The sequence below is a fragment of the Diplotaxodon limnothrissa genome, linkage group LG22 (assembly GCF_057381915.1).
Source record: "Diplotaxodon limnothrissa isolate DT_005_m linkage group LG22, D_limnothrissa_male_GT1.1, whole genome shotgun sequence".
Taxonomy (NCBI): Eukaryota; Metazoa; Chordata; class Actinopteri; order Cichliformes; family Cichlidae; genus Diplotaxodon; species Diplotaxodon limnothrissa.
This window is the reverse complement of record NC_140616.1, coordinates 7,357,983-7,379,626: the sequence shown is the minus strand read 5'-3', so window position 1 is coordinate 7,379,626 and position 21,644 is coordinate 7,357,983. Positions and strand designations below refer to the sequence as shown.

General features: G+C 40.9%; 1 protein-coding gene across 1 annotated transcript in view; it reads right to left on the bottom strand.

Annotated features, from left to right (window-relative positions):
- cica (capicua transcriptional repressor a) overlaps positions 1–21,644 on the bottom strand; it is a 51,307-nt gene that overhangs the window by 7,482 nt on the left and 22,181 nt on the right. Inside the window, exons 5-15 of the mRNA XM_085346820.1 lie at positions 20,040–20,193; positions 11,189–11,288; positions 10,878–11,060; positions 10,440–10,566; positions 9,369–9,541; positions 6,817–6,949; positions 4,891–4,973; positions 3,757–4,588; positions 3,214–3,350; positions 2,015–2,175; positions 539–782 (exon numbers count right to left, since the gene is read on the bottom strand). Of these exons, the coding sequence (XP_085202946.1) occupies positions 539–782; positions 2,015–2,175; positions 3,214–3,350; positions 3,757–4,588; positions 4,891–4,973; positions 6,817–6,949; positions 9,369–9,541; positions 10,440–10,566; positions 10,878–11,060; positions 11,189–11,288; positions 20,040–20,193 (2,327 nt within the window). The remainder of the gene's footprint in view (positions 1–538; positions 783–2,014; positions 2,176–3,213; positions 3,351–3,756; positions 4,589–4,890; positions 4,974–6,816; positions 6,950–9,368; positions 9,542–10,439; positions 10,567–10,877; positions 11,061–11,188; positions 11,289–20,039; positions 20,194–21,644) is intronic.

The window sequence follows — 21,644 nt, the reverse complement described above, 5'->3', positions numbered from 1 at the left end:
GATGTTTTGGGTGGGTTTATTCACCCGCTGAGCCTTTTGATCTTTGGAAATCCACATCTCATACTGGTTTGTGATGTTTCCAGTTAGAATAAGGCCTCTCTTTCTCTAAAATTAACAGCCACGTCCAAATATGGGATTAATGATTGTGGTGACTTAGACTTTGCCGAGAGAGATGGTGGGAATTCATCCAAAACAGGGGCTACAAAGCCTACAGTGTGCATCTTGTTCTCTGTGCACCACACTGAGTAATTATTGATTTTCCTCTCTAATATGAATTCTAATGCATTCAATGATGGCGACATGTTTGAGAATGCAGTCATGGATGTAGAGTACAAACAGGAGGGCGTTACCACCCTGAACTCCTTCAGCAGGTGAGACAGTCACTTTGAACTGTCTGGGGTCTGTTTTAGAAGAAGTCTGGTACTTAAACATGTACATGAAGACTGATTTTGTAATTGTTTTCACATCTTTATCATTACTTTCTCTCTCACACCTCTACACTGTAGTGATATTTGATACTGTGCAAATCTCTTTTTACCTGACGACCGGTGGTGCCCGCTGTCTGTCCCGGAGAGCTCTGTGATTGACAGCTTAGAGGCTGAGCTGGGGCGAGTAGCGGAGGCTGACCAACGACTGGCTGAACCAGGGTTTGTGGAGCTGGGGCGATGGCGGTGAAGCCCAGGGTTGCCAGAGAAGACTGGAGATATGCAGGACCAGGGGGTTGTGGACCCTGCTGGTGCGTTGCCGTGGTGACACCTGGACCTGACTGAACATACGTGATCCTGGACGAGAAAAAAGCCATATCAGTAGTGACCAGAAAAAATATATAAAATAATAATAAAATGATTAGTGTACGTAAAAGACGGTCGTAGCCACCGCCATCATGGTCCTAATTTGTCGGTTTTGTGTTTTCTAGTTCCTTCTGCGTTATCTGACTTTGACTTCGTGTTTGCCAGTGAGTAATCGGCCTATTTTACTCTGAAAGTTAGGTTAGTCGTGTGTTTTAATGCAATCTAGTCATGTGTTTTAATGCAATCTAACTTCCTGCCTTTGTTACTTTTCCCTCCTTTCCTGATTGTCTGACTTGCCTTTCTTAACTGCTTTCACCTTTGCTTTGCTACCCAGTCAGCCCTCTGTGTATATTTAACGTGTCTGTTTTTTGTCAGACTGTGTTCATGCCCTCTTATCCTGCCTTTCCCATGCTGTTTTCTAGCCCTGTTATTGTTTTACAAGACAAGCGAGTGGAGAGCTAAGTAACTGAATAGACAGTTGCATCCATGAACTGTATGGTTGCAATGCACAGACACATATCTGCTAACAGACTAACAGCATACTAGAATTTAACTCACCAAAGCTAACTCACACAGTCTGTTAGTATAATTAATTGCACAGCAAACCATGTGATGTGTTGCATAAATGCACTAAAATTCTCCAGAAGGCTCTAAAATTGGATCAGTTAGCTGCTTGCTGTATCATTAGTTGTATCGTTAGTTGTGTAGTTACATAACTTAAGACGCTAACAGTACTTAAAACGTAAGTCAAAATTCATCCCCTGTACAGTCTGTATGAAGAAAATATTTATTTGCAGCTGGATCAGATAACTATTGGGTTTGTTTTAATAAATATGGTTTAAATGTTGGGTGTAAATTTGTTTACTGTCTATAAAATACTCAGTCATGATTCCAGCTTTAAAGAAACTTTCAGAAACTTCTCCGTATGTAGCAGTTCTCTTTTGCAAAGTGTAAGGCTTTTTATAGTTGGTGTCATAGTTCACATGGCTGCAAGGGATAATGGAGAATTAAATCGTGCTCAAAGTGTTGACTTTCTTTATCTGCATTTGCAGCACATTAAGCGATGGCATGACCCAGCCAAAATCAATATCTGACAGCATCTTTTAAAGTTGTTGAACTCCAGTGTCTCTGAGTCCTTTCTGACCAGCTCACTCATTAGTCCAGTAAAGTTTAGTCAGGGCACGTTTTGCTTGTCTTTCAGGTGTTAGGCCTGTGTTACTGACCTGGTGGGTGGAGAGGTCAGGAGAACGGTCTGTGGGGGCGCAGCACCGGGAGTCATCACCGTTGCCATGGAAACAGGATAGGGGCTCCCAGGATGTACTGTTGCTGCACCACTAGGGTGGACGTTGGTCTGCACAACAGGCATGGAAGCGATCTGGATGATCTGGAGTGGGGGAATCAGAAAAACACCATTAATTCCTCACCAGGTTTCAGTTTTTTAGAGAACAGGTTTCATATTTTATCATCTCTCTGTCATGTATCCAGTATTTAAAAGCTATAAACATACAATGTATTTTCATGGTTGTGAGAAATCAAAAGAATTAAAGCCGGGTTTCTGAGCCTATAACAACATCTCAAGCAGACCTTTGAGCTCGAAAAACAAAGAAAGCAATGGCGTACATGTAATTCGCCCTCAGTTCAGGTCACGGTGTGAAAGCAAATTACTAAACTTTTCTGTTCTTGTGAGAAAGTTTAATTCCTTCCTAAGAATTAGAAACAAAGCCACAAATGTGACAGCCCCTCTCACTAATGTTAACGACCATCATCTAATTAAAAAGCTTATAGAGATCTGTCAAAAGACTTGATATCTTTATATGGTCATCACAGAGATAAAATAGCTTCTTTCAGATGGTGCATGAACTGACTCAGTATAAGATAAGAGTTGTCTTGTAAATAAAGTCCAAGAAAGAAACATGGAGATGGAAATCAGCATAATAGGTCCCCTGATTAACGATACAAATCGGGTGTCCTTGAGCACTGAAAGAGATATTATAAAAAGGAGACATGGCATTCAAATTATTCTGATTTGAAAAATACCCTAAGTCTGCAACACAAAGAGGGCTGAAGTAAGAGGTAGAAGTTTCACTTTCAGAGGAAAGAAAGCTTTTTAAAACCTCATTTTGTAGCAAATTTAGCACTCTGACATCAGATTTGACTGATGATTCTACACGTGGAGTTTTTATGATCTTTTAATTTAAATAACGCTCAACACAACTTCACAAATAAGAGTAAAAGGCTGCTTGTAATGTGTGAATCTAATTTTCTTACTCAAAAAGAAAATTTTGCTCCAAATCAGATGAGTAAAACACGCGTGGACGTCCTCGTGTCATCTGCTTTGTTGTCGCCTCACTCGGGTTTTAACGTCGCTGCTGCTCCGAGCCACCAGGCTGGCAGGTATTTATCTCTGACACCGTGTTCTTACCTTGTTTCCTGTCGCAGGGCCGTTCTGCACGGGAAGAGGCGGAGCCACCAGGGAAGGATGAGGAGGAGTAGACCCGGTTCTCACTGTTGCCATGGGAACCAACATCTTGCTCTGCAAGACTGGCGACTGGGTTTGGACTGATTAGTGAGAAGCAGGGAGAGAGAGAGAGAGAATTAAATCACTCAGCGTGAGGAACAGATGAATCGAGTCAAAAGAGGGGAGGTGAAGACATCAGAGGAGCGGCGGTGGGTGGAGACACGCTGAGACGGAGGGAACATTTCAGCTACAGATGCTAGTGAAATTCCTTGCTGATAACAAGGTGGAATGACGTCCTGTTGCTTCTTATGAACAGAGAGTGATTAGGACGTGGGCGGGCGGCGGGCACTCATAACTCATGTCAATCATGTATCTCCCGTTTATGTAAGCCAATCAAATCTACTGTAGTGAAGGGAAGAGCAGCAGAAAGAAAAATCAAAGAAAGACATTTTTACTTTTTTTTGCCATTTTTTTTCTCTCTCAGCCAATCGTTGCTCTCTGTCTCACCTCTAGTCCCGGGGCTGACTCTGATTCCCGCCCCCGAGTGCACGCCATTGGCCAGGGCGGCATTTGCGGGCAGGGAGAGGATTTGCTGGTGAGTGAGTTGAGGGGAGGAGGGGCTCTCGGTGGGCAGGATGTACTGCGCCTGTCCCGGGGTCGTGGGGCAGGCGGGAGGTGTGAGAGAAGAGGTGGTGGCAGCAGTGGGGTGGAGCTGGAGGACAGGTAGGGGGCTTTGGATGTGTAGGGAGAGGAGCTCCACTGCTTGAGCGGGTCCCAGACCTAGGCTAGTGAGCAGGCTGCTGCCTCCTACAGGGGTTACACTGACTGGACCAGGGGAGGAGGACGACAGGTACCCACCCCCTGCTGTGATCGGCAGCTGCTGAGCACCTCCACCCCCAATCAGGAGAGTGGCCTTCTTGTCCTGTGGCAGGGTGCTGAGGGTGATGGCTCCTTCCACCGGCTTGCTGGCGATGGGGATGGGCGTGCTGGCGATGGGGCGCACAACGTTAGTCACCATCGTGGGGGCCATGCGGACGCCGACCGGGGTCAAACTCTGCTGGGCCAGCGGTGGAGGAGGCTGGGCGATGAAGAGAGAGGAGACACCCTGCCCACCTCCTCCATTTCCTTCTCCTCCACCCGCTGCCGCTTGCTCTGTCTTTAGGGCTCCCTCGCTCTCATCCTCTCCTCCATCTGCGCCTCTCTTTCTCTTCTTCTCTGACCCGTCTTCAGGACCTCCTCCGTTACCGCCACCGTTCCCTTTAGCCGAGGAGGAGTCGGAGTGAATGATGGAGGGAGAGGAGGAGGGGAGAGAGGAGCGAGCCACAGGCTGGAAGCCATGCTGGAGGGAAGAGAGAAGCACAGAGATCAAAGGGGGAAAGTTAATATGTGAAGTTCTTCTCAACTTACAGTAACTTTGAAAAGTCTGTGGGTTTTTAATGCTCGATGGGAATAAAGAAATGCAGAAAAAGCCTTAAAATAAAGCACCAACAATATGATGCTAATTTAACGCTGATGACTCAGAATCACTTTCGATCAAACAGAAAGAGCTTTGTGCTAAATTTCAAACTTTACAGACTCCAAGAACAAGTCAAATAAGACAAACACATGTTGAATGAACATCTCTTTAAACCCTGCACGTACCTGTCCATCTGGTTCATCCTCATCGCTGTCTGTCACCCTCTCTTTACACTTGAGGTCGATGGAGCCTTCAGGACATGAATCTTCTGAGGGTGAAATATCACACAACCCCTTTTATTATTAGAATAATTATTCTTTATTCACCTACAAAACATTTTAGCCTTATCAATTTCATTGATCTCTTTCTTATTTACTCTCTTCAAAAAATATCGGCACAAGTGCACAAAACGCACACAGCACACTTCAAACCTTTCATGGGTTTAGATTTTGTTTGGATGTTTGCGAGTGGTGGACACATTGAGAAGTCTCATGTGTGAGAGCATCCAGCGCTTTAAGGCTTTTTCATGAATTTTTGGCTGAAATGTCTTTATTACAGTTCATAACAGTTAAAAATAGAACAGAGGCTCTGAGGATTTCTGATTTCTTTATTCCTGTTTTATTTCACATACACCTGCTGAATCCACACACGCAGGCACGATTCACTACTCTGCCCTCCTTTGGGTCTTTTGTTAATTGTGCTTATGTCCCGTATTCACCTCAGTGATGAATGAATTCTTTCTATTCTAAGTCAGGTCTTTTTTCCTTTTCCTTTCCTTTATGTTCCCTGTTTCGATTTAACTGATACTCTTTCTTCTATTTCAAAGTGTGTCATATTTCCTTGTCTTTGTCTCCTGTTTTGTCCATGTGTCAATCTCCTTCTTTCTTCTTATTTCCTGTTTTATTTTGGTGATGACGTTCTCTTTGCCTATTGTTCCTTTGTGATTGCTGCCCCGCCCTCATTAGTTTCATCTGTATTCAGTTGTGTCCACTCAGTCCTGTGTATATACCCACTGTATTCTTGTCTCTCCACTCTCAGCTTTCAGTTTTTCTCAGTATTATCCACACACTGTAAAAAAGATGGCGGTAACGTCACTTCAGAAGTGAAGCTTCAACCCTGCATTCTTTCTAATGACCAGCAGGGGGTGATGCCTCTGGTTCCAGTTATATAGACGTCCATGTGAAAACGGCCTTTGCTGTAAACCCTTTCATTCCCACACTCGTCACACCAAAACGGTGGGATTTCACCAACCAGTGGGTGACATCATGGTGGCTACATCCATTTTTTAATGCTATTTATGGTTTTTCCTTCTATGTGTCTGCTTTAGATTTCTGCTTTTATTGTGAAATACTGGACCTAACTGGACTCTTCTAAGTATTTATCAGCCATTTAAACCTTGCCTTTTGTTTATTAATCTTGCCTCAGTTTCCTGCATTTGCATGCTCTCTCCTGCAGATCCTTAATACCATGTGTTTGTGTGCGTGACAGGGATATTTACTTGTGTCACAAAAGATCTAGTAGCTGTGTGAGCTCACAGAGGAAGATTAATGATGAAGAAAGAGACCTGCCCTGTCAGAGGCATTGTTATACTTATGAGTCACGTCATTATTATTATTTTTTTAACAACAAAAGTCTTCAGCTTCCTACTGGGCGTAGTGAAACAATAGTAGTGAACAAATTTCCCACGTGTGGGACTAATAAAGGTTATCTTATCTTATCTTATCTTATCTTATCTTAACACACATGTTTATAATAGTGAAAAGGAAGTATCCTGTAGGTTGACTGGAAAATCTACACCTATGACTATGAATTGATTTCTTCTGTAGAGCAAATGAGACAAAGGTTGTTAAGGCTGCCTGCAGACTTTCACAGCTACACTGGGAATTATGTGCTGTTGTGGTCGTGATATTTTAAGACTAGCAATTAGCAGCTGAAGTGTTATGGCTGCATGACAGAGACACTTTTTTTTTTCAAGCATTAGGTATTTGCTGACAGAGTCACACTGAGTAAGAAAACAGAAGTTTACTGGCCATCATGGGAACTGAAACTATTACTCTCTGGTTATGAAACTGTAACCTCACTAAAATCACTCTGCAGATAATCTCACTCACCCATGACATCATCGTCTCCCTCTTCCTCACAGATGACCATGCGTTCCTCATCGCTAGTCACGTCCTCGCTGGCCCCACCCTGGTACAGCGACTGAGGCGGTGGACGGCCGCGAAACAAACTTGTGCCGTCCTCCTGAAAGTGGAGAAAGAAAGACGGCACATGAAGTGATTTCTCTAAAATATATCACCGACACTGAATGACACCAGCCAACATTTATGTCCAAAATATGGGAGATTTATTTTTTTTAGGACGACAAGAGTATTTTATAGTGATTGTGACACAGAGTGCCACTAAAGTTACTGAATGTTTAAATAAAGTTTGCCCTGAAAAATGTAAAATAAATCATTTTTAAGCTACGTCCTGCAGTATAACCAGTGATCTGGAACTACTCTGTGTTTTTGGTCCCTGCACATTCTTCTCATGACACAGAGATATCACTATTTGTCCTAATTTGGTTGCAACTAGTTGTGTAATTTAATATGAGTGGGGAGGGGTATCTTTGGTGGTTTTACAATATTTCATGTATGAGTAATTGATTTGTAAACCTCAAGTTGTGGCTGTTCAATTCAGTTTTATTTCTATAGCATTAATTCACAATAGCTGCCTTAAGGTGCTTTATACTGTAAGATAAATAAGCGGCACTCGATGACAGTAGGATGGAAGAAGTCCCTTCTGACAGGACGAGACCTGCAACATAATCAGGGTCAGGGAAGGGCAGCCATCTCCTGGGATGGTCGGGGGAGAGAAAAGTAAAAAAGGGAAAGCATAGAAGACAAATAAATACCACAGACTATGGGAGAGAGAAGACAAACATTACTGAGATGCAGTGAAAAGTGTGTAAAAAGGTCAGGGGGGAACAAAATGCTCAGTGCATCACGGGAAGTCCCCCAGCAGCTTGAGGCTATAGCAGCGTACCTAAGGGATGGTTCAGGAATGTGTGATCCAGCCCTAACTATATGCTTTATCAAAAAGGAAAGTTTGAAGCTGAATCTTAAAAGTAGAGCCGGTGTCTCTCTCCTGAATCCAAACTGCGAGCTGAGAGGCCTGATAGCTGAAGGCTCTGCCTACCATTCTACTTTTAGAAACTCGAGGAACCGCAATTAAGCCAGCAGTCTGAGAACAAAGTGCTCGGTTGGGATAATATCATACTATGAGGCTTCTCAATCTACAGCAAGACCTGATCATTTAGGACTTTGTATGTGAGAAAAAGGATTTTAAGTCAGTTCTGGATTCAACAGGGAGCTAAAGAAGAGAAGTCAGTACGGGAGAAATATGATCTCTCTTTCCAGTACTCTCGCTGCGGCAACTGAGCCTCGCTCAAGCTTTTCAAGGAGCTTTTAGAACAACCTAATGATAGTAAGAAATTACAACAGTCCAGTCTCAAAGTAACAAATGCAAGAGCTCATTTTTCACATCCGTCTGAGATAGGATGTTTCTAATTTTAGAGATTTTGCACAGATGAAAGAAAGCAGACCTAGACATTAGTTTAATGTGTGCACATATCCTGGTCTAGGTTCCTCTTTCCAACTTCACTGAAGTCAGCAACTCGCACACATTGCTCGAGGCATTATTATTTATTTTGCTGTGTTTTAAAGTCACCTTTCTGATGCATGTTGCTGTGAAACAGACACCTCTTAATGCATGTTGTGGGTTACAGATGGATTAAAATCTCATTAAAATTACATGTGGTGTGTGAATTCTGTATGTAGACAGCATTTCACAAACAATCTGGCAGACGAGGTAACCTTGGTAACAGATGCATGTGTTCCAGTTATTTACAATAAAGTCTGAGACTCGCACAAATTCCCAGGAGTTTCCCCGAGAGATGGAGGAAAACAGGATTGTCTTAAAATATGGGAGAAACCCGTGAAAAAAGTGTTAGTGTTGGAAGATGTGCTGTTTATAAACTCTAAAGAAATCAGACAGAAGTAATGCAGCTATTATTAAAGCATGCATACATTCTTTACGCCCGTGGCATCAGATGAACGCCTTCAGACAAAAGCGCTCGCATGTAGGCCTACTCCTCTGTGATTAGGAGCGAAGCAGCAAACACCAGTCTCATACCTTCAAAGGCACACAAAAAGTAGAAGACGAAACCTTTGAAGTTGGAGGCTGCTCTCCCCCAGAGCTTCCACTGGGTTTTCAGCAGCAACAACTCGAGCCCTCACACAAAGCATCGAGCGAGTCCATTTGAACTGCTTTTGAACAGCATTCGGCCAAAACGCTCTGCGGTCTGAGGGACACACGTCTGCGGTGTGCGTGCAGAGGCACACACAAACACTGCAACCGCTGAGTTCATGTGGGTTTCTTTAAGTTACTTCACTCTGTTGCTTCTTCATTTCACTCTGGGATGCATTTTTCTCTAAGAAACTTGTTAAATACACTCAACTTGACACATTAAATAGATTTACGTGGGTGTTTTTCTGAGAAATTACACTGTTTGGTAAGTAACCAGTTGGTGGTATCCAGTGATCTGAAACAGCTTTCTTCAGAGTCTTAAATCTCCTGAGTCTGTTTGCTGCCTGGCAGCTACAGATTAACAACCTCGCACCTTCTCCAGGTCTCTCTCCCACTCCCTCTGCTCCAGGGTGTGCACTGCACTCTGGGAAAAGGCTCGGGGACGGTGAGACGGCCCCCCAAACATCCCTCCTCGACGCTCCGATGCCCCCGGCCATCCCGAGCCTCCCCCCTTCCCTTCCAGCACCTGGGACTCTGAGTGGGCATCTGGGGAAGAGAGAAGAGCAGACTCAGAACAAAGATCAAATATCACATTGAATCATCAAGGAGCGGATCAATACAGCTTCAAATCAATACGTTTATACTCAGAAACGCTCCTTTATATTCTGACAGTCGAGGGGTTTAGTTATTGTTGTCCATACTGAACAAAAGCCTGACACTTGATACAAATGTGTGTAACGCTTTGTGCATTTTATAATAAAATACAAGCAAATCCCTTTATTACTGAAGACGAGGCTCCTCCATTATAGCAAATAATCTTAATCACAATGACTTTGTGATAATTTAATACTGATATTCAGCCTTCCCCTGGCTCATCTAGAGAAACATTGTGAGTTTTATTTCCTCTAGATGGAGCTTTTTAAACAACAGCTCTCTTTGACTCGTCTTTCCTGAAAACAGAGTGAGTTTGAGCTTTTAGGGAGGGGTAAAAGAGCACAGGTGTAACCTAAAGTGGTATGTTTATGTCACACCAAGACAAAAAAGGTGAGAGTAAGAGTGCTGATGGCCCCTGATCTGAACTTGCCAGCTGACTGGGGTCATTCTATAATCTGCTCATGCTGCTTTGCATTTTGATGTGGTGATTTTTTTTTTGTGGGTATGAAAATGTAAAATCACCTGAGTAAGAAATGGATTTGTACAGTTCACCAGTATTTTTTTGACTTGCTTGGAAAAATTGTTAAATTTCGTAATATTACTATATTACAGCTAGCAAACTCGATACGTTTTATACATATAAATTATGTGAAGATCTAAAAAAAACAATGCTTCATAGCAACAGTTGGTATTAAAATTCACTGCAGAACTTATGAAGGTTCGAAGCGATTCACAGATGGTTTTTTTCCCTTTAGCTTAAAAATGCAGATTAGAGGTGATCATCACACACCTATGCTCTCTGACATGCTCCTCTCCCGTGGCTCCTTTGGGGTACCCCGGCCCTCTGACAAAGACTTTCTGCGGTCCTTGTTACACCACTTCCAGTCTGGGTGGGCTCTGAAGTGGGCCTCTTTCACCTGAATGAGGAGAAAGATGAGGAGGAGGAGGAGGAGGAGGAGGAGGAGAAAAGGTCTTCAACTTTCTGTTGATGCAGTTTCAGTTTCTGAATACCAGCTGTGCAGATTTCACAGCTCGTGAAATTTCCCCCAGTTTTTTTTTATCTGATAATTACAGAGAAGCCACTTGAAACTGGATGTTTACAGCGGCTAATGTGTTAGACTTGTTAGCAGTAAACTCAATTCAAAACATTTAACCAATTCATTACAAGAAAAAGCACAGAAGTAATAAAATAGGAGGAAAGAAGAAGAATTTGAGGGTGTTTGTTTACCTGAAAGGCCAGATCATGGTACTGCTGCTTTTCATTGGGCCCTAAAGCGTACCACCACTCGCCCAGGATCTTGCTGACTGTGCGGTTGTCCTGGTTGGGATGTCGCTGGTGCACCAGGGCCCGGTGGCGTTTACTGAAGATCATGAAGGCATTCATGGGACGGCGGATGTGGTCCTTTTCCCTCTGGTTAAAGTTTGGCAGAGGACACGAGTGTTTATTGTAGTGACATTTAACAAGCAATCACCATCTGGTGTTCCACTTCTATTTTTTACATCTTGTCTGCTGGTTGACTGGGTGCACTCCGGACTGACCTTTCTGTCTCCGTCCTTAGGCAGTGCACTGAGGGACTGTGTGCGTCTCTTAATGGTTCCAGTGGAAGGCGATGGATCGTTGGCCAAACCCGGGGAAAACCTGCATCCACACAAAAAGAAAAGTGAAACTGAGACTCTGACTGAGACGGGAATTCAAGGGAGATTCCTCAGTCTGAGGCTTTATCCTCTGTCCAGACGTTTTACCACAGTTTCCCAAAAAATAATATCCATCCACGAATGACTGCATTGACAGGAAGCAGAGTGACACAGAAAATATTACAGGAGAAGAACTCAAAAGAAAGACCAGAGATTCCTTTGTGAGGACCACCTTCGACATTCCCATTTTTCCCTACAATAACTTTAGATAGAAGATGATCCTGGTATCATAAATGTAAAAGGGAGACCTTTCATGAACAGCCCCCTACCCCACAGGAACATTTAAAATGCAGTTCAGTTTTGCTATTTAAATTTCAACATAGCTTATGATACTGATCCTCAAAGTTGGCAAAAGTCATTCTAACAAAATGTGATTTTGGCTAGAAATTGTGACACTTGAAATATATTCGTCATTACAAAGCGAATATAGCAACACATTAGAGTCCTACTGGGATGAGTATCCATCATCAAGTGATGACACAAAAATGTAAAATGAATACAGACGTGAGAAGACTTACATCGCCAGGCATATGTGAGCCTGGCTTTAATGTTTATTTTCTGAGAGCGATAAGCCCCAGTCAGGGAGCGAATCTGTCTCCAGTCTAACTATAAAACAATCCCAGAGTATGGAAACTAAAACTAGGTCAGCACTGATATCACAAGTCTGTGTTTTAGGGTTTTCTGGAGTAACATTTACACCTTTTAAATATAAAAGCATACTAGTGTGGCTACATACTCCAAGTCAGGAAAGCAATGCAGCAGAAGGGTCTCTGATGCAGTAGTGCCTGCTTATTCAGATATCTCACTCCTCCACCTCATATGTTTTAAATTTGTTTCACAAATTTGCTGCAGGAAGGGAAGGTTCAGCTCACTGTGGCGTTTCATATGAAGTAACCACTTAACCAGTATGAAATGTCGTGCTGCAGAAACCACAAAAAATGTTTCCTTTTTAGTGGTTACCTGCAGTTTTCTATGCAATCATGAAATAATGGAGCAGTTCTTTCCATCTGTGTTGCTTTTTCCACTTCGTGTATCTTTCATCTGCTGTAAATTTAGTTGGCACGACGTTTCTCACCTCTTCGAGACTCGGTGGTAATTTCTAATTATCAAAACAAGGCTGGGTTTTTAAAAAAATCCCCTTTGCTACTCACAAAAAACCAAACAAAAGATATAAATTAATGAATAAATAATTAAGTCATAGAAATAAAGGTTTGTGGTGGAATGTGGTGGATGAGTCGTCTCAGACTGATGAAACAAACGGCTTCAAAGTCTTGTGGTTCAGCAGCAAACACTTTTGTATCCCTTGCCACAGGGCAGCAGGGTGATCAGACTGTGGCTGATATTGTCTTTTAGTAGCGTTTCAGCTCTGTGCAGACACCTCAAAGCGACCGTCGCTATCATTAAGCCTGCTAACTACTGAGAATGTATTCAGTGAGTTCCACTGAAACGGCTTTTTCTGCTACGAAACTGCATTTCCCCCCCGAGACACTGAACTGGTTCTGGGAAAAGGGAACCAAACATACATAAACATACATTAGTTTGACCTGCTGCTGTAAACAGCAGTTAAAATAAATGGTAAATGCAGTGATGTGCTTTACTTTTTTTAATATTATTTCAACATTACTGTTGTTTATATTAGGCTGCTTTGAGTCTCTAACATGCTGGGCTAAAACATGATTTTGGCTTTAGATTTGGTTACAGTTTTTAACAGTCATACATGGCAGATATGGGACCAAATCACTACCCACCTCTATGTACTCTGAGGGCCTGAAACTCAGAACATTTTCATAATATGAAGTTCAAATTTTGTAATTATTATATAACTCACATTAACTAAAATTATAAATAAATTAGCTGATTATGAGGGTATCAGGTGGGATCAGGTTTGTTTAACCTAACATGGAATAATCATCCATGAGTATAAGGTGATCGTGATTGCAGAAAACAGAGATTGTTGTTGTGAATACAATACTGGAAGTATTAACTATCACCAAAGGAAGAAACATCCAAAAATAAACTCTTTCACAAGCTAAAAAAATGGTTTGAATGCATTTTTTTTAAATTCCAAGTATTGGTGAATCAAAGTGTTTGCTTGCTGTTTTGAGCAGTGGTGTCAGAGGAAAACAAGCATCAGATAATAAAAAGAAAAAAGAAATCTGACAGAATGCACAAAAGCTTAACTAATCTGTGAATTTAGATAGTGGTTAGACTGAGTGTTGATTCTATCTAGTTTTTGTTTCTTTGTATTAGTATTTTAGTTGCTCACGAAAGTGAAAAAGACTGTATTGGATCAGCAGAAACTGCATGGGTATCGGTACAGGGATGAGAAAGTGTTAATAAGCCATATGCATTCATTGCTTGACACGATTTTTTATAGACCACCAAGAAAACAGAAATATTTTTAAAAATCTGTCAAAGCTTTGTGTAAAACTAAAAATTATATCGGTATTGATTAGAGGGAAAAAACAGAAAAAACTAACTGAGTTTCAGAAAAAAGTCAGACATTAATCAAGTGTGACATTTAACTTCTAAAACAAATTTTTCTTCTCATAAATGCGTGTAAATAACTGTAATTCGGCATGTGAATCAAAAAATAATCATGGACATTACTATATTTTGAGTTTTTCGTCAAGCAGTACATTTGAAAATGTACATTTTAGTATTAAAAATACAATTCTGATTAAAGAGATTGCACATACTGGTGGAACAACCACTACAGAAACATAAAAAATGATTTTGGTCATTACTAATACTGTTAATTTAGTGTAGCTAAGAAATAAACCTTTCATTGTGCGGTGGTCTAATGAATTTATTAAGAACTGTACAGGTGTTGATAAGAGTTCACTGTACTCAAGTACAGAAACCTAACTAAACTGTACAATATTAGATTATTTTTATCAACACAACAATAGAAAAACATGATTTTACAGCTGTTGCTGCAGCTGATGACAGTTTTTTGTTACGTATGAATGAGCAGTTTCATAATGACAAGTAAACGAAACGCTAACCTTATCTTCAAAAGACATGACTGGTCATTTTATGAGAAAAAACAAAAGACGGATTTAGTGTCGATTAATTGGAAAATTTAACTTTTAATTATGATATTAAACTTGACGTAGGGGGAAAGTAATGAAACTTACAGGAATGTAGAAATACTAAGAATTAAAATGTGAACATACCAGTTATCAGTATTAGAAAAGATTATCTGAGGGCGTCTGCAGAAGAATAATAGTTTAGTGTTGACTCTCAGACTTTTTCCTGAGAGCGACAGGAAACACAGGAAATCTTGTTGCTACACTTGGTGTCAGATAAAAGGAAATAATAATAAAAAACTCTGTTTAGAAGAAAAGCTTTTGTGAGCAGGCAGACAGAAAGTCTGTTAGACAGTGAACTCGGTGTCAAGCTGTGACTACATGAATATGGTGTTTTTTTTCTTCTCCTTTTCTTTTCTACTCAACATTTTTGGCAAATATGGCAAACACAAGAAAAAGAAAGAATAAATAAACAAAAGCAGATGAAGGCACAAGAGTAATATTTACAGTGTCCATGGAGATAATGATTAAGCTATGGGAAACAAGGAAATATAAAAAAAAACAACACAATAATGAGTCAGAGAGTTAGGATGGGGTAAAAAGATATTATCGGAATAACAAGCTTAAGAAATGTCTGCCAAGATATTACACAGAAAACCCCTCAAAACAGTCATTAACAAAGCCAAGTTTATAGCACATTTTAAACAACACAGCACCATCGTATGGAAAATAATAATTAAGACTTTTACTTTATTAACTGATTAGAATATCAGGGTTGAGCCTTTGGGGAAGGTTACATACATAAGCATGATTGATCCAAACAAAGAGACTTGTGTTCCTGTTACTTTTGAAGATCTGATGAAGAAAAACACATTTTAAGCTCTGATAACACAGTCATTTTGTGAAAGGTTGAAAACCTCTTTGATGGTGTTGCTGAATTATATTAAATGCCAAAGCCACCCAAAACAGGAATGTTATATATAACTGACACCATGGCATTATGAAATCTAAATGTAACGTATTTGGTTTAGTACTGTCTCTGTTTCTGATGCTGAAGAACATAAAGTTAGTTTTGACTCAGAGACATGGTACTCTGAGACTCTCAATCAGGCAGTTTGGAACAGTGGTTGTCCTCATAGAGCCGATCGATGGCTGATTCAGGAAACACGTGGGCTACTCATATTCATGACAGTAACTCGATATTATAGTGCAGGTGTAGGTATCTTCGCTGTATCTTCAGTGTTTGTGGCCCATAACGTGGATTAGTGCAGAATTATTCAGGTTTTCTGCTGAGACTTGGACTGAGCTGGTAATGAAGGAGTAACTATATGGACAACAAGTAATGTAAAAACATCTCTTAATGTTTGAATTCAGGTGTTTTCGTTGCCGCAGGTGTATAAAATCACAAACACAGAGCCATGAGGTCTGCCTTTACGAACATCTGTGAAAGTATGGGTTACACTGCAGAGTTTGAGCGTGGTGCTGTAATAAGATGCGTTGTGAGATTTCCTCTCTCCACTCTCAAATGAAGGTAGTATTACTGCAGGAACCACAGCAACTGAGCCACAAAGTGACAAACCACGCAGAGCTACAGAGCGCCGAGTGTTGAGGCGCAAAGGGTGTTAAAATTACCGCCGTTCTGCTGACTCAACAGTCTGCAGAGTTTCAAAACTCCTCTGGTATTAACATCAGCATGAAAACTGTGCACTGGGAGCTTCACAGCATGAAACCCATGTTGTGAAGGCTGAGCAGCTCCTATAGGTGACATGTATAAGTGTCCCGGTACTTTTGTCCATACAGTGTACAAAGTCTTCAAAATTAGATACTCGCTCTTAGCCCTCAAGTAGCCAAATATACAATTCATGACCCCAGACCAGTGTTGGGAAGGTTACTTTTAAAATGTATTCAACTACAGATTACAGATTACATGCCCCAAATGTATTTTGTAACGTATTCCGTTACATTACTCAATGAGAGTAATGTAATATATTATCATGTTTTTTACAGCTACATAAATGTACTATTGCTGTGTGAATTATTACTATTACTGAAGGTTACTAGCCCATGAGGCTATGCCTGTAACACAAAAATAATTATTTGAACAATAATTTTTAAAAATATTTCGTCACGTCATTATGCAGGCCGCAAGTAGAGGTGACATAGGCCGTGAGATTGAGACACAGGCATTAGAGCCTCTTAATGCGTGTTTTGTTTGGGGTTTCCACCGGCGTGGGATTACCAAAAATATAGAGGGCATAGCATAACATATGTACTCCGTTACTCCCCAACACTGCCCCAGACACATATGTAAATATGCTGATGTGGTAGTTTTGACTGTAAAAAAGTTTCCCGACATAAATTTATGTGAGGAAATATTTTCACCTCTACTCCAACTGTTCATTGTTTTTAATGACAATTGGTCCATTGGTGTGGGAAGGCCAACGGTAATATATATGTGCTTTTTGACATCACAGCTACTGATTTGATTGGAATTTCCCACGTCTGTGTGTTGAAGCAAACCTACGCTAACAGATTTAGCGTAGCAACATTTGCTGTTGCAGAAGATGTTTCTGCACACGTACAAACAAAAATCTTAAATATAAGCCTGCAACTAACGGTAAGGTAAGGAGGTCACAGTTACTAAAACTAAAATAGCTCGGCGACTTGAGGGTTAAATAATTTAAATAGTGTTTTTCTCATGGCATGGTCATGTTTAAACCACACGTTAAACATGGCACACAAGCTTCCGTCTGGGAGTTTGGCAGATTTCACGGAAACAACGTCGGGAGTTTTTTGACTTTTAAGCCAGTTTTTAATCAGATTTAATTACCGATTCTTTACATGCAGCAAAAGTTATGGTTCTCTCCCCACTCGCTCAGACAGGGCCTTAGTGTTTGCTAACAGGAACAACTGCCAAGTGGAGACACTTTCTTCTAGAAGGACTTTGGGTAAAGTCAGTACTGTTTATAGGCGTATGTGTGAATGTGCTTGTGTAGGGGGATGTTTCACTTTTGTGTGGCAGTGAACAAAAGCAGAAAAAGAAAGCAAGAGACTGGGAATGGACCGATAACAAGAGGCTGATAACGAATAACATAAAAACAGGGTAGTGGAGCTAATATACCGGCTCTTTTTAAATGTGCAGACTTTTTGTTTTTATTAATGCCGCTGTCCTCTCCATTGAGATGTAGGCAGATAACAGGTGTAAGCAGTGTAACGTTAAGATATTGCTGATCTATTTCTTTTGGCGACAGCAGCCTTTGTGAGCCTAGTGACCCTGAAACATTCATAACCACACTACCAGCCAGACAGCCGCGCAGCTCGTCTGAGTCACTCTGAAAGAGCAATAACCCCGCCAGATGTAAAGACACAGCCTGAGACTGAGAGGAATGAACAAGCACAGACTATACAACTCCTGCCAGACACACACACACACACACTTAAACACACACACACCGATGCAGCTGATAGAAAAGTTGTTTGTTTCTTTTGAATTCTGCTGGCAAAGGTGGATTTCAATACACCTGTTCCAAGTGTAGAGTCCTTGAGAGTTTTAAAGCTGGAGATTCAAACTATACCGACAAACTGCATCTAATATAATCCACAGTTACTACCCGCTTTCATGAGTCATACCGAGAGTCGCAGAAAGGAAACAAACACTATGTATGAAGTGTTTGCTCAAAATGAGTTGACACCATTTAAATGGAGCACGAAGGGACAGAAGGTCCCTGGTTAACAACACTCTGTTGTTTCAGCGAGACTCTGAAAAAAAAACACACAAAAACTTTAGAATAAAATATCCTCAGCAGCAAGTGAGGGGACCAGCAAGCAGCTACTGATAAACAGATTTCCAGACTGTTTGCTATTTCGCTCTAAGAAGTGACTGAGTTCATATGTGAGTAGCAGACAGATATAAAGACTGCACTTGCATGTAAATAAGACCTAAACCGCTTCGGCAGTCGACTGGCTTCTGATTGGTCAGGGGACCACGCTACCCTCTACACTTGAATTTAAATTCAATCTATTGTTTTTTGTGATTATTCCACTTCTTCTCCAACAGCACTCATAAATGTTGGCCTCTGTACTCAAAAAAGTAATATCTTACATATAATCTGCTATTTTTTTTAAAACTCTAACTGTATATTTTGGAGAAAAGCAAAAAGCAACTTGTTTTTTAAGCGTATCAGTTAGAATGACTTTTTCCCCCCTCCTCATTGCCAACACTTGGAAGAACGGCTTAACAAAAGCAATATTTACATACTCTGATAGCACAGAATATGGGCTGGGGTCATCATCGATAAGAGCTTAGACTTTAAAGACACAACGTTATCCTTGTGGTTCCTTATTTTGTGTGCATGGCCTGAGACGACTTATTGCATCATTACCAGTGAACCACATGAATCCTAGGCTACAGTCCCACACACAGGCTCAAGCCTCTATCCTAATGAGGTTACACACATGAGCTTTTTTTAGTGTTTAAGTATCAACACAGGGCAAACAGAACAAAGTGCACTTCGCAGGAAAATGTTGTGGCCATGCAGATTGTGCTGTAATGGAGGCTACAAGCCTCAGCTCTACTTTTGTTACGTGTTAAAAATCAGGCTTTGGCTGCTTGTTTGAGGTCAGCAGGCACATCATTATTAGTGTTTTTGTTCGCATGCCTTCTTTGCAGTTGTTTGCAAAGAGTCGGGCCATTTTTATTTGTATAGCTCAGTGGTTTTCTAGCTTTTCTTCAAAGAGAAATCAAGCTTTCATCTGCAGAGAAAAAGCCCTTTATGCTATCCAGAATGACATGAATGACAATTTTGATTTTATTGTCAGATGAAGACGCTTTTGCAATAAGCCCCACTAAAACTAAAACCCCACTCCTCATCATCTGACAGTTCCACACAATCCAGCACACGTTCTTGCCGTCTCTAGTTAACATCCTGTGCTCTTTTACAGTAGCCAAACTTTCTCTGAAAGGGGACCCTTGGTCTTCAAGTGCCTTTCTAACTCATTTGGCACAATGGCATTAGTGGTTACCTCCTCAAAAACAAATGACACACTCATGCTGAAAGCCGTTGACACCCCCAGTCCAGCTGAAGTCATAAACAGGAAACTTTTGGAGTAATTTCTCCTGATAGCTTTTGTTTCATCTTTAGGGGTTTTTATTTGTTTTCTCCACACAAGAAATCTTCCCCCTCACAAATGTTGTCCTCTCTACCAATCAGGACCTTTGATGTGTCATTCAGGGCACTGAATGTATGTAAATTCCATTTGTGCAGTTAAAATAATAAAGCTTGGTTGACTTAAAATCCCATGGCACTCCTGGACTCATGTACACTCACAACCACTTCTATAGTCTTGAATCATATATAAAGGTTCAAAGTGCTTCACAGGAATAAAAACTCTTTAAAACAATAAGAAAGAAAAAACAATTAAGAAATTCCAGGTCACTTTAACAGCAGTGGGTACTTCCTGGTCTTAATGCACTTTCAAATCATGCGCTTGTCCTTTGATGCCCACAGGAACTGAAGTCAGCTGACTGTAGTGCGTTTTATGGCTTTAATCCTCAATATCCAAGCAAATAAAACATATGAAAAGACCCTGTACGCGTCGAAACATCACTCGCCAGAAAGAAACTCTGCATAAAATGAAAAAACAAACAAACATTTTGTACTTACGGGTCATCTGTGTCACTCTCCATCTCGCTGTCCACCCCACCCCTGTCTGTAGGAGGATTGTCATTCGTTGGGGGTGGACATGATGGCGATCCTCTCTCCAGGTCTGGAGGACCTGACCGCCCGTCACTCACCAGAGCTACAGCACAGCGAGGCTCTGAAAATATTATCCAAAAAAAGCGATTTATGTGCCAGTTAGTGGAGAAGCTTTATGAAAGTAACAGTGGCGTATGTGTAAACACGGGGCTACTCTGCATGCAGCTTGCTGATGGCAGGTATTCTGGCCAACTGTCTGTGGGAGGTGTGACAAGCTCTGACTCAATCTATGTTATAATCTATTGCTGTAGTAACAAAAATACTTGTGTAAGATGGAGGCAAACATAAAGAAACTGTTCTCTGAAAAGTTAAAATCTAAATCTGTACATCAAATAAGTGCGTCCATTAAATCCACAGACTGAAAGATTTAGCCGAGTATTCCTTGTATTTATTCTGTTTTCAAGGTTTGACGGGTTTACAGAGACTGGCTTCAACTTCTGAATTCACCATTACTTATTTAGCTAACACTCTCTGCAGCATTTAGTCAGTCAGGCTGTGTGGTGAACAAATCTAACAAAATAAAATAAGACATAGCTTTTGGGTCTAAAAAGTGGATCCAGGAGTGGCAAAAACAGAAGTCTTATGATGCAGACGTTTATGAGAAAATTACATGATTTAAGGCCTCAGCAAATAATGTCCTCATGAGTTTATAGTCTCCAAAGCTAATTTTATTTTTTATTTAATACAGCATGATGTTCATTTTGTAACTTGGTGCAGTCTGATCATGGTGATCTGGGTCCAACGAAGTTATCTATTCCACTTTCACAGATACGAAACAGAGTGGGGTTTTCTTTCTCTGCTCACTCTCTTAATATTACTTTTGTTTTCTCGATGTTATTTCTCTAATTTTCTAGCAAAAGTATTTCTCAGTATCATCAAAAGAGTTGGCTGTTCACTTTCTTCAGCAAGGAAAATTTTGTTTTTAACCCTGCTGACTTCTAAGATAATAAAGCCACTTACTGTAAATAACCACCGACTGTCACCAAATGAGCAGTTCAGTGCCACTGGTATCACCAGTGTGTGAATGTGTGTGTGAATGGGTGAATGACTGAATGTAGTGTAAAGCGCTTTGGGGTCCTTAGGGACTAAGTAAAGCGCTATACAAATGCAGGCCATTTACCGTTTACCATTACTGTGAAGCCTCAAGCTCAGTATTTCTGCATCGTCATCTTGATGTTTTGAAACCACACATGATAAGTGATGGTGGATTTCACAGAGAAACTAAGAGGCGTTGCATGCTTACACAGCAACTCTTAGTAGGCCCACCCTAAAGCACACCATGCTTCATACTGCTTTCAAACTCTAATTTGCACAATAAACGTTGTGCTGCATTTCAGTAGAAGTAGAAACTAGTGATCAAAACTGCACTGTCTTCACTTATACAGTCTGTGTATATAACAGATACACTTTGCTAACCAAATTAGCTAGGCATTAGCTGATTAGCTCTATTCTCTCATCTAAATATAGTCATTTTCGGTTTCACAGAGCCGAGATGGCACTGGGCCAAACGTC